At 37.2% G+C, this 13,938-nt stretch overlaps 1 protein-coding gene across 1 annotated transcript in view; it reads right to left on the reverse strand.

The window, feature by feature from the left end:
- Window positions 1–3,026: 3,026 nt before the first annotated feature.
- Ppm1d (protein phosphatase, Mg2+/Mn2+ dependent 1D) overlaps window positions 3,027–13,938 on the reverse strand; it is a 57,332-nt gene continuing 46,420 nt past the window's right edge. The window contains exons 4-6 of the mRNA XM_074046251.1: window positions 12,326–12,516; window positions 7,952–8,194; window positions 3,027–4,562 (exon numbers count right to left, since the gene is read on the reverse strand). Of these exons, the coding sequence (XP_073902352.1) occupies window positions 4,005–4,562; window positions 7,952–8,194; window positions 12,326–12,516 (992 nt within the window). The 3' untranslated portion in view covers window positions 3,027–4,004. The remainder of the gene's footprint in view (window positions 4,563–7,951; window positions 8,195–12,325; window positions 12,517–13,938) is intronic.

Consider the following 13,938-nt stretch of genomic DNA (forward strand, 5'->3'; position numbering starts at 1 on the left):
GTCCCACCAAAAAAAAAAAAAATTATCAGCTTCTCTTTAAAAATACTTTCAGGCTGGGGGTATAGTTCATTGGTACACCACTTGCCTAATAATATATGCAAGGCCCTGAGTTTGATTTCTAGCACTACAAAAAAAATCTGAAAAAAAATTTGATAGACTCAGCCAAATTGCTAAAAATTAAAGACAAAAAATCTTTAAAGCAAGGATAGAGAAAAACAATGTATGGGGGGAGGCGGGAGGTGGTAAGGAAAGGGGTAGAAGGATGACTATGGTACAAATAATGTATACACATGTATGCAAATGCAAAAATGATTCCTGCTGAAACTGCTCCAGGAATTAGGGGAGGGTATGAAAGAGAGCAGTGGAGGGGGTGAATTCAAGTATTATGTATTTGATACATTGTAAGAACCTTTGTAAATGCTACAATGTGCCCCGCTCAGCACAACAATAAAAAGAAATGACCTATGGAAGAATAATTTAAATGACTGCTTTCACAAGCCACGAAGAGCAGAAATTGCGTATTTTTAGTGTTTGAAAACTATATCAGAACAAAAAACAGAAATGGTTAACACCTGGGTAAACAGAAGAAATTCTTCCTGAGGTCTTTTAAAATGTCTCATTACTGACAGCAAAAAATTGTAACACTTCGTGGGTTGATTGAATTTTGAATATATATAGACATAATATATGACAACTGTAACAAAGGGCCAAGCACAGTGGTTCATGTCTGTAATCCCAGCAACTCGGGAAGCAGAGAGGATCATGATTCTAAGCCAGCCTGGGCAAAAAGCTAGTGAGAACCCCACCTCCCACCCAAATCTCAACAAATAAGCCACACTAAGGGAGAGGCTCAAGTGGTAAAGCACCTGCCTAGTAAGCACAAGGCCTTGACTTCAAACCCCAGTTATCACCAAAAAAGAAAAGCCAGCACGGTGGCAAACGCATATGATCCAGCTACATGAGAGGCTATAGGTTTGCAGCTCAGACTGTGGGAGTGGGAGGGACAAAAAAAGCCCAATCTATCTAAAAAGTAACCTAAAAGCAAAAAGGGCTAGGGGTGTGGTTCAAGTGGCAGAGAGCTTGCCTTGCAAAAGCAAGGCCCTGAGTCCAAACCCTAGTCCCATCAGAGAGAGAAAAGGCCACACACTGGTAAAGTTTCTGTGTTTTGCCTGGTGATAAAATATTGAAAATACCAATTCTAAGTAAACTACAAGAGAATGTATATTATTATCCCTAATGCAAACATTACTTCTGCAAAAATATTTTGCTTTCACTTCAAAGACTAAAGGCTGGAGGACCAGGCATGGTGGTACATACCTATAATCCAGAACTTGGAAGGCTGAGGCAGGAGGACTAGAGTTCAAGGCCAGTTTGGGCTATAATGTGAGACCCTGTTTCAAAAGACAAAAACAAGCGCTGAAGGCATGGCACAAGTAGTAGAGCGCCTGCCTAGAAGCACAGGCCCTGAATTCAAATCCCAGTACTGCTGGGAAAAAAAAAAAGATTAAGAGTTTTCAGCTTTTGTTAGTTGCATAGTATATTTAGGGGGTAAAATGCTTTCTTTATGTCATTACAGCTATTCTCCAGGGTATCTGTTAGATGATGAAAATAAGTGTTCATTAACAGTTACAAAAACACAACTAGTAATACATCTTATGAACACTGTACTAGGGGCTTGTACAGCTCAATGATAGTGTGCTTGCCTTCTGAGCCAGGCTAAGGCTAAAGCTCTCGGTTTGATCCCCAGCACCACCAAAAAAGAAAAAAAATCATTTGAAAAATAAAGATCACATAATTCATTATACTAATCAAATATAAATTTAAGTTTTTTGTATAGGGATGTTTTCTTTAAGCCACTAACAGAAAAAGCACAAAGTATCTAAATGGATTTTAATCTTAATACACATTAAAATTTGCTGAATTTCTAGTTGGTACAACTAGGATTCAAAATGAATTGACTCAAGAAGTATCTGTTACTTGCAATGTCTCTATCTTGGAAAGATCTGGAATACAAACTCTTCAACATCCAAAACCCTTCTCAAAAACCAGCCATGAGGCTTGGGGTCATAGAGCATTTGACTAGCATACTTGAGTCTGGATTCAAGCTCCAGCACTGCAAAAAAAAAAAAAAAAAAAAATAGAAAAAAGAAAATGAACAGCCACACCAGGCAGGGGTTAGAGGTCAGTGCTACCTTACGTACTTAACATGCATGAGGCCCTGGGTTCAATCCCCAACACCAAGAAAAACAAACCAATCTGGGAACAGGTGGCTCACGCCTATAATCCTAGCTACTCAGGAGGCAGAGATCAGGAGGATCAAAGTTCAAAGCCAGCCCAGGCAGATAGTGTACAAGACCCTATCTTGAAAATACCCAACACAAACACACACACACACACACACACACACACACACACACACACACACACACACACACAAAAACAGGCACACACACACACACACACACACACACACACACACACAAAAACAGGGCTGGTGGAGTGGATCAAGTGGTAGAGTGCCTGCCTAACAAACAGTAGGCCCTGAGTTCAAGCCCCAGTACCGCCCAAAAAAAAGGCCACAAATAGCATTTTTCCTTGATCACTGGCTCTCAGCCTTTCTGTAGAAAATGCGTATGCTTCCACTGCACAGCATATTAGGCACAATGAATGCAGAATGCATAAATCAGATTTGTGTGGGCTGGGGACTGAACCCAGAGCCTCTGCCATGATGTGCAGGACTCTACCACTGAGCTATACTCTAGCCCATGAATTAATTCATTAATTTATCAATGAGACTTCTTATTCCAAATTAATACATTTAGATTTTTTCTTATTATAGAATACAAATCACACCAAAATCATATATACTGTGTTTTAGTATTAGTTCCTTTTTTTTTTCTACATTACCAAAGTATAAACAATGTTTCAGCAAATACATATAAGCTATATAACTGACTTAATCATATTCTTGTTGGATATTTAACATGTTTCTATGTATTCTATATTGAAATAAAAATTCACCATGCAACAATGAATGTTATATATATTTAAAGCCATTATTCCAAAGCATGATTATAACACAACAGACTCTTAATCCAGCAACATGAACAGTTCACTGATTTATTAGATGAACAAACACATACTCATATAATCAATGAAAACTGTCTGATATAAAATAATTTAAGAAATGTTGGGAATTAGCAGCACCATCTGTTATTGAAATAACAAGAAAAACTTCACCTATTTTAAGCAGACATAAGAAGGTAACTAGTTTACAAACTAATAATGCCATTGATCTGGGATGATGAAGAAGGGCACTGTTTTAGGCAAACACACATCCTTCTATGCCAAAGATTCAGTGAGTACATCTGATGATTAATGTTTTAGGAAAATTCTACTAAAGAAAGAGACAGTGCATAGTATTTTAGTTAGGAAAAGGAGACTAGCTACTTAGCATGACTCAACACTTCTCCTATAAAATATTTAATTCTCAATTATGAAATGAGAAAAAGTAATTTTTAAAAGACACTAGTAGTTCCTAGGAACCATTTAGTGGAGCACAGGTCACTATGAAAATACATCACTTTTCCAGTTTACTTAATAATTCACTTTAAAAAGTTGTATTGTTTTCATCACAAGTGGCTTATATAAATTCTCAATAAGCATTTTAAAAAGTTTTAATGTGTTTCTAAAATTTAATAGATTCTTTTTGATTTTTGAAAACATTTAGCCCTGTTGTCACAATGACTGTGTATTAGAGTTGGAGACTGAGTCTGTGTGAAGGATACAAATTTATACACATTTACAGCAACTTATACCCTACATCTACAAAATTCACATTTATAATACAAGCAAGTACAAGGCCAGAATAAAACTGTTAAATTCCAAAAAGTCAAACTGCGTACTCTTTATTTTGTCCTCTTATAAAAAGTTCAACTTCGGCACCAAATTTAAAAAGCCCTCATATCCTAGGTGTGGGAAAAACCCCGTTTCCCAGATATACTTTAGCAAACACAAACAGTTTTCCTGTGCTGCTGTAGTAATGGATTTCCAAGTTTCCTCTGGCCTCTAAGTCTGCGTCTCATGGTAAGTTTAACAGAGTTCTTTCGCTGTGACGTTGTAGGGAGGCTTGTAGGCTGAGTACCACTACTTCGACTTAAGCCATTTCGTCTATGTTTCTTCATAAGGGGACCAGAGTTAGATACTTCTAATGTCCTTTTAAAGTTTGCTGGAGGGGTTCTTTCAACTTCTTGGGCTTTCATCTGACCAGGAGTTGACATCTTTACGTTTTTTTGGTCCACAATAGTATTTGTTGAATTGGTAGGCACAAGGCCAACAGACAGGGTATTATTCAAAGAATCATGTATCCTTAAAGTCAGGGCTTTGGTGCAGTTTTCTTCAAGCGCCTCTGGATCTTTTGAGGGTATGACTACAGCCTGGATATTTCCTCGAGCTATCTCAGCTGATACCTCTAAAAAATTCTCTGAGAAGGCATTACTACGAACAAGGGCAGGTAAATGGTCCTTAGGGTTCAACCTTGGCCATGAATCCTCTTCCAGTGACTGGAAAAAAAAAAAGATAAAACAAGTAAACAGTTTATTCTAGAACTCAATAAACCCATGACGTATAATATTGGGCTTTTATGAAGTTATTAAGATGGCAAAAACATGCATCACTCATTCATTCACCACGTGTTTACTGAACTATGGGCAAGGCTCTATGGGGATAACCTGGGTGAGAAGACAATACAAAAGTAACAGATCCCTCTGCCTTCAGACTAATAGATAAAGCAATGTATTCAGATGGGTTAAAGTTTATATGATCACAATTATTTCCTGACTACTGATGGGAACCAAAATAAAATTCTTTAATGCACATGACTTCAAAACAGACCCTAAAAATAGCCGTAAGCACCCATTCACTACCCATTCACTCTGTACTCAATCATGAAGATCAAATGTGTTATATTCTATTCACATTTTAATTTTATGTGCAGTGATAATATAATGCTGCTGAACTAGATCTAATTATTTTACGCACAATATGTATTTTTCCATAGGAGCCATCAGTTTAATATCTGAGGACAATATATTGAATACATTTTTGGAGCTAGAGTAATGCTGCATCCACCCCATGCATCGACTTGATATTGCAGTACTTCCAAGAATGCTGTTCCCTCCAAGGACTTAAAAGATGGAAAAAATAAATAAAAGTATACTTAATAGTGAGACTGTTTCCTTCAATGTACCTAGAAAAGAGAAGCTCACAGCTTGCAGAATCTTGTATACTTTTAGAAAGGTATTTTAATGTAAATATAGACATAAACAGGCTTATTGAAAAACATTGACCATAGGTCCATTTGAAAGTAGAGATGAGAAAATAAATGACACAGAAACTCCTGTTCCAAATTTAGTACTGTCCCAAATACATTGCTTCTCCTTTCCATGAAAAATATACTCTCTTTCTGGAGTCACTGGTTCATACTTATCATACATGGCATGGTTTAATGGAAGCCTGATTATTGTTGTCTGTCTTAACATCAAATGTTGGGCAGAAACACAAGGTACTTGTGTTGCAATAAATATAAAAGAATAGTATCATCTGGGTGCTGGTGATTCATGCCTGTAAGCCTAGCTACAGGAGAGGGAGAGATCAGGAGGATCTGGGTTCAAGGCCAACCCGAGCAAATAGTTTGAGAGACCCAGTCTCAAAAATACTCAACACAGTCTTCATGAGCACTTGATGTTCCACAATTTTAGAGTCCAAAATCAGCTATAATCACAAGAAAAGAATTTAATGAAGCAAGTCCTTGCTCAGCTTTTATAAATACTTCTGTTCTTAAAAAAAATAAACTGAGTTTGCTGGAAAAAAAAGGATGGCAGAGTGGCTCTAGTAGGACAGCTCCTGCATAGCAATCATGAGGCTGGCTTCAAAACTCAATCCTCCTAATCTCTACCTCTTGAGTAGCTAGGATTACAGACAGGAGTCACAGGGACCTGGCTAGCTGGAATTATAAAAGAAAAACAACAGAACAATTTCAGAGTTACTGTAATTTCTCTTTTGCTGTTTTTTTTTTTCTTTTTAAAGTGGGACTGGGGTTTGAACTCAGGACTTTGAACTTACAAAGTTCAAAGTCTACCGCTTAAGCCACACTTCCAGTCCATTTTGCTTGGTTATTTTGGAGATGGGGTCTCCTGAACTATTTGCCCAGGCCAGCCTTGAACCATGATCCTCTCAATCTCAGCCTCCCAAGTAGCTAGGACTATGGCCGTTACTGGGTGGTAGTAGCTGTTTTTGTTTGTTTTTCAGATAGTTCTACTATCCTTGACTGGCCTTGAATCCATGATCCTCCTGCTTTAGCTGCTGAAGTGCCAGGATTACAGGTGTGCACCACCCTGCCTGGCTTGAAAAGAAAGCTTTGACAAGAAACTTCTTTAAGAAAATTAGTATAAAATAATGCTTCAGCAATTCCTAAATGAAAAAGATTCCACCTCATTTTATCATATGTATATTTTGTCACTTATATGTGAAGGGAAAGGAAAAGAGTAATAATAAACTTCCAAGTACTACCATAATATTGCAATATCCAAATTAAAAGTTCTTTGGCCCTTTAAAAACTGGTTGAACTGATATAAAATTCTGCTGCTATTTTCCATTTTAATGATCCATCTACATTCTCAGAGGCCAAGGTAGTCATGCTTTGTCTTTTTCTGTTTGTCTGCTTATTTGGTACACCAGTCCTTGACTGGTCAATGTGTAGATTTTATCTCCCTGCTCCAAAAATCCATTTTATACATTGTCCTTGGTTAGAAAGCATATCAGATATTAAACTGAGAAGAGTAGAACCACCACTAGGTGGCTCATGCCTATAATCCTTGCTACGCCGTTGGCAGAGATCAGGAGGGTTGAGGTTCAAGAAAGCCCCAGACCAAAAAAAAAACTACCCACCACAAAAAAAGGGTTGATGGAGTGGCCCAAGCAGTAGAGTGCCTGCCTAGCAAGTAAGAGGCCCTGAGTTCAAACCCCAGTACTACTTAAGAAAAAAAAAAACCCACCAGATACTGCACTTGATCTTAGCCAAAAGTCAGAAGCAATGCTATGCTTTACTTTAAAGCAGTTATCAACATTACTAATTTTGGGTAGGAAAAAAGCAGGATGAAAACACAAGAAAGTATTTGAATTCTAAATAAATCAGAAAAATGAAAACATAGTAGTCATTTAAATTTGCTTCTCAGCATATCTTAAACTTGCATAAAAATAGGAACAGCCACGCATGGTAGAACACAACTGTAATCCCAGCACTACAGAGGCTGAGACAGGAGGATCAGGGGTTCCAGGCTAGCCTAGGACATAACCAGGTGAAGGTCTGGTCCTAAGGTCCAGGTCAATCTTGATTCTGTATGATCTTGTTCAGACTACTTAATTGTTCAAGTCTTACGACTGATCAAATGGAACTATAATATCATTATTATTCTGCATTATAAAGTTCACAGGAAGTAGTATATATAAAAGTAACTCACGAATTTCTAAACCTTAAAAAATGTTTATAGTATTAGAAAGGAATCAGTAAATTCCAAACATAAGTATTTTTCAGGGAGCACAATGACATTTCTATTAGGTGCTATATGCACACAGCTGCCTCTCAGATCAGTACTACTTTAAAGACAGCTTTCTGGGCTGGGGGTGTGGCTCAGTGGCAGGGTGCTTGGCTAGCATTTTTGAAGATCCTGGTCTAATCCTCATCACCACAAAGAGAGAAACGAATACTGATAGAGATAACAAATAAGAGATAACAGAGATGAGAGGATGTTTCTGACAGAGAAGAAAGATCATCACTTTCTTGAACTTAGTTCAAATCTAAAATTTGTTTTATCAGGATTATTTTGGGGCAACATTACACAAAGACATTCTAACTATTAGAAAATAACTTTAAAACTATAGAACTTCATACCTTGACTGGTGGTGTAGAACATGGGGAAGGAGTCATCACACAGGTTTCTTGACTATTGTAAGAAGGGCTATCAGTCAGGTTGAGATATAGCTCATCTTCATTGGTGAAGTTTCCCTGATTATCCACTCCCGAAGAGATGCAGATTACTATGGCACTAGTGTTATCTGCACGGAGCATACGCTGCCTCCAGCGGCCTAGTGCTCGATTCACAAGCATTTTGGCACAAGATTGTCCATGCTCATCCTATATTTAAAAGAACAAGTAAAAGGACATTAACTCAATTTAGTTGCCACAATATCTGTATCAAATTAAAAACTATGTATTAAAAGTGGCCTAAATAAAGAAAGCTCCTAAATGCTTAAACATTAGCCAAGATCCCCATAAATGGCATATAGTAAATTTCTAAATTTCAAATAATAATAATGAAACAAAGTCTTATCCTGTGGTTGAATTAAATTTCACCTGTGGAACGCCGGGCATGATAGCAGACGTCTATAAATCCCAGCACTCAAGAAGCTGAGGCAAGAGGATTCAAATTTGAGGTTAACCTGAGCTATACACACAGTGAAACCCTGTCTCAAAATAAACAACAAAATTTTTTTCTCGTGTATTTTTATCTCTTTACTCAAGAAACTTCATCTTAGCCGGGTGCTGATGGCTCAGGCCTATAATCCTAGCTACTCTGGAGGCAGAAATCAGGAGGATTGCAGTTTGAAACCAGTCCTGGCAAATAGTTTGGGGAGACCCTATTCACAAAAAAGGGCTGGTAGAATAGGCCCTGAGTTCAAACTCCAGTACCATCAAAAAAAAAAAAAGAAAGAAAGAAAGAAAAGAAATTTTGTCTTTGCTGTAACATTAATTGGGAAAATATAAAAGTTACCTTAAAAGGGAATAAAGATCAAATTACTACAGATAAACATAACTCACAAATAAGACAACTGGGCATGGTGGAAAAACTCACTGCAAAGGGTAATTTCTTCCTAAAATAAGAGCTTCTGAGCCTGGTATGTTGGCACCCACCAGTAATTCCATTAACTCAGGAGGCTGAGGCAGAAAGACCGGTGAACCTACAAGTTCAGAGTGAGTCTTGGCAACATAGAGAAAGGGCGACAAATCGATTCTGCAAATCCAAACCAGTGACCCAACATAATAATTATCAAGGGCTGGGGATATAGCTCAATAGGAGAGCTCTTGCTTAACATGTGCAAGGCCCTGAGTTTAATCCCCAGCACTGCCAAAAGAAAAAGAAGCACTGATGGTGTGGCTCAAGGGGTAGAGTTCCTGCCTAGCAAGCATGAGGCCTTCAGTTTAAACCCCAGGACCACAAAAAAGAGAGAGAATACAGTAAAAATTCTGAGACAAAGAAATATAAACTCTCTCTGTAAATATATATCATAGAGAGACTAGTCCTCTGAATCCTAGCCAGAGTAACTCCATGTTACTCCTAGCTACCATTTAGCTGTTATATGTGCCAGAGTGCAGTGAAACAAAGCCACAGTTGGACAGTGTTTGCAAAGACCAGCAGAATCCCTGACGAGGGCAAGAACTAAGGGCACATAAACATGTAACTTTTCCAAGTCTGGTTTTGTCTGTGCTTTATGTTATCTGATCAATTCTGCTGTTTTGACACTAGTTGGCACTCAAAGTCCAGGTTTGCATTAATTTTGCTATAGACTTAGAGCTGGGTAAAACAGAAGCTTGGATGCTATAGGCATGGCTCAAATGACACAGTGCCTACCCTACCAAGCACAAGGCTCTGAGTTCAAAGCCCAGTACTAGGGCGGAAAAAAAAGGAAGAAGCAGCTTGGCAGGCCTAATGGTAATGGCTTTGGCAACTCAGGGTGAACGCAATCCTCTGTAGTCTTCTACCACCCTGTAAATAACCTCTATTAAACTGATTTTACTCATCAAGCTGGACTTGTACAAGTAATTTTTTGGGCTGTTGTCCAGTTTGATGTAGACATTTCTTTTCCATCTCCCCAGGAAATTCACATAAAATATATCAATTATATATACATATACTTTTATACATATATAAGTATATAATATTCCTTATCTGCATTGTTCCCTCAGATCATAATCCTGTGTCCCCCAATATTGTACTTTCTTCTATCACACAGTCTCCCTAAGTGATCGCATATATTACCACTAATTTACCTGACTCTTATTAACTTTCAAATTAGTGTTTCAAGGTTTTTCTCTCAACTATTTGTAACTGCCTACTGATGATATCTACATGAACTACAGGTATCTTAAAGTCAACATGTCTATATGTGAAATAATTACCTCCTCTGCCCCCAAATAATTTGCTTCTTCTTGAAAATAGCTCAGGGAGTGAAAAAATAAAAGGAAAAAAGAAAAGAAAATAGCTCTACTTGTCACCAGGATCAGAAAATTTGGGTGTTGATTTCTACATCCTTAAAAACACAAGTGTTATAAATTCTACCACTCATGTATTCAGTAGCTCTCCACTGTCTGACTATAAAGATGTAACTCCACCAGACGCCAGTGGCTCACACCTGGAATCCTTCCTAGCTACTGAGGAGGCAGAGAGCAGGAGGATTGCAGTTCAAAGCCAGCCCAGGCAAACAGTTCTCGAGACCCTATCTTGACGAAACCCATCACAAAAAAGGGCTATTGGAGTGCTCAAGGTATACTCCCTGAGTTCAAGCCCCAGTACCATTAAAAAAAAAAAAAACAGACCTTTTTGCCTCTTTCTGTTCACTTCAAGGTACACCAACCTACGTGTAAAACCTAAAACCTACGTTATATTCATCTCTCCTTGACTTTTACATTCTATTTCCTTTGTGCAGAAAGTTTTTTTCTTCTCCCATGCTCGACAGCCTGGCAAATTCAATTCCACCTTTTTGTTTTGGTTTTTGAGACAGAGCCTTCCTATGGCCTCTACCTCTCTATCCTCCTGTCTGTGCCTCCCGAATGCTGGGATTACAGGCATGTACCACCACTTCCAACTCAATCCCACCTTTAAAACTTGCTCAAGTATCACTCCCTTTCATGAAATTTCCCAAGTTTCTATCTTCTGTCCTTCCCAGTTCTTGTAAGACTTGTTCTAATTATTGTTATATAGATGCTTTCTTTTATTCTCATTCTGAAAATTCTTTGGTGTTCACAAGTAGGTGCCCCTATTCCACTACAAACTGGCTTTTGTCCTCATGTTACTGAAATGATTTTTCTCAGATTGGTAAAAAAATTTTAAATCCATTAGACAAAATAGTCTTTATGTTAGTTAATCTTTTCTCTGATATCTGACAATCACTAACCAAATGCAGAATACTAGAACTCCAGTTAAGAAATGGGTTGAGACAACTCTTACATTTAAAGAACTCACAATCTAATAGAAATGATACTTGTTTATATATCACATAGATATATTCTATGTGTCTTTTGTTTTTGGTACTGGGGAGTGTATCCAGGGCCTCCACTGAGCTTCACTCTCAGTATTCTATATGTAATAATATGGTGTTATACAAGGACTATATTCTATTTCCTTTGCATCCCTTAGACCTAATTGTTAATTGAGTGAATGAATGAAGGCAATTTTATAAAGGTTCTATCAATCTTCCTCTTTTTCACCTCAAAATATAACTTTACCATTGTTCCCATCTTAAAGATCTTTATAAGCTAGCAGCAATATCAAGCTCCCCCAAGTTCTTGAACACTCTCTACATCTACTTCCTGGGTTCACATCTATTTCCTAGGTTCAGAAACTATTCTATCATCACTTACAAGCTACTTACTGCCCTCCAAACTCTACCAAAACTTTTTACCCTTGAAGGTCACTAATAAAAAATCCTAACTATAGAAAGGATTTTTCCTATGCTGGTTTGTAATTTATTTAAAAAGGATAAGAGACATAGTTCCTATGACACCCAGCAAATCCAGTCTTAGGTATACACCCAAGAGAATTGAAGACATGTCCACACAAAACTCATCCAAGAATTTTCATGGCAGTGGTCACTGAGCCAAAAAGTGGGCACAACCCAAATATTGGTCAATTGATGAATGGATAAACTATATCAACAGAAAATTATTCAGTCAGAAAAATGAATGAAGTACGGATACAAGCAGCAACATGGATGAACCTTAAAAACATAATGCCAACTGAAAGAAGCTAGATATAAAAGGCTGCTACCACATTTACACGAAATATCCAAAACAGGAAAATACACAGAAACAGAAAAGATTAGTGACTGCCAGGGGTATGGACAGAGGTTGGTGAACAAGTGGAAATGGTTGAGGCTTGAAGCATTAATGATATATGAGGTGAACATTCTTAGTTCATATTCAAGACAACTGAGTAAAGTATCAGGCACTGTTTAAACAACAATATCAAATTATTAAGTCACTTCTCACCATCAAGTACTTTTTCTCCTCATGGTCTTGGCACATTGAGATGGCATCTTGAGGTGGAATCATATTCCACAGTCCATCACTCCCCAAGATAATATACTTGTGCTTCTGAGGGTCAAGAGTATGGACGCTTGTATCTGGTTCAGGTGATACCACAAACTCACCACTGAAGAAATCATAGCTCCACAAATCACCTGGGAGAAGGGAATAGAAGATATACGAAGTACTTCTAAGCTAATAGTATCACATAAACAAATTAAAGGAGAAAATCTACATGTTCATTTCCAGAGACAGAAAAGCATTTGATAATATTCAAAAATTCATAATTAAAAACTTCCTAGCAAACTAGGGAAAAAAGAGAACTCCCTTGACCTGATAAAGACTATCAATCACTTTAAAATGAAGGAATAAGAAAACTATGCTCTGGGATGGGGATATATCTCAGAAGAAGAACATTTGCCTAACATGAATAAGATCCTGGGTTTGATCCTCAGCACCACAAATAAACAGAAGTATATTTACTAACTCTGAAGGAAGCAAAAAAGAAAACTATGCCTTCTATTAATACTTCTTATTCTATACTACCTTCCCAGCTCAGTAGGAGAATGAAAGTAAATAATATAAATGAATTGGAAAGGAGAAAATAAAGAAATGACTATTTACAAATAATTTTGTTTCTGCATAGAAAACCAAAGAGAAGTTAACTGTTAGAATGAATACAGATAGATGATACAGTAGATGCCTATAATCCCAGCTACTCAAAGAGGCTGAAGTGGGAGGGTTATCAAGTTCCAGGTCAGCCTGAGCAACTTACTGATGACTCTGTCTCAAAATAAGAAAGGATTAAAGTTGGGGCTGGAGGTATGGCTCAAGTTATAGAATGGTGCTTAGCAAGTGTGAAGTCCTAAATTCAAACTCCTGTACATCAAATGAAAGAGAGAGCTGGATTAGGGATACAGCTCAGTAACAGCTTATATTCCTAGCATGTACGAGGTGAATCCCCAATAACACACACAAATTAGAATTAATAGAAAGTTTAGCAAGGTTGTTAAATACAAACCCAATATATAAAAGTCATTATATTTCTATACAATTGCAATAATAGAAAATATAAAATAAACTTAACAAAAGTTATATAGCCTTCTATGAAGATTATAGAATTAGATTTGAGTCTGACAGATTAAAACATCATAGAGGAAGACTTCATGTATTATAAAGATGTTAATTCTTCCCAAAATAACTATAAGTTCAATGTAATTCCAACAAAAGTCCCAAAAGAATTTCTATAGGATTTGATAAACTGATTGAAAAATGACATATACAGAGAAGAGCAAAGGGCAAGGATTAACCAAAATAATTTTGAAGAAAAAGGACAAGCTGAAAAGAACTTGACCTATAAATAGGAGTCCCAATGGCTAACTGAAAACCTCCTTGGTCACTTTGAAGAAAATTCCCTATTCAATGGCCTGGTCACTCTTTATAGAGCAATAGTTCTCTCTTTCAGCGAGCTAGGAAAAAACAAGATTTCTACATATTTATCCTTTTCCTTCATTAACTACACATAAAAAATGCCTAAACTTCTGCCTTTCAGGACTATTAGATATAAATCTCAAAAT

The sequence above is a fragment of the Castor canadensis genome, chromosome 11, assembly GCF_047511655.1.
Source record: "Castor canadensis chromosome 11, mCasCan1.hap1v2, whole genome shotgun sequence".
In the NCBI taxonomy this organism is placed as follows: Eukaryota; Metazoa; Chordata; class Mammalia; order Rodentia; family Castoridae; genus Castor; species Castor canadensis.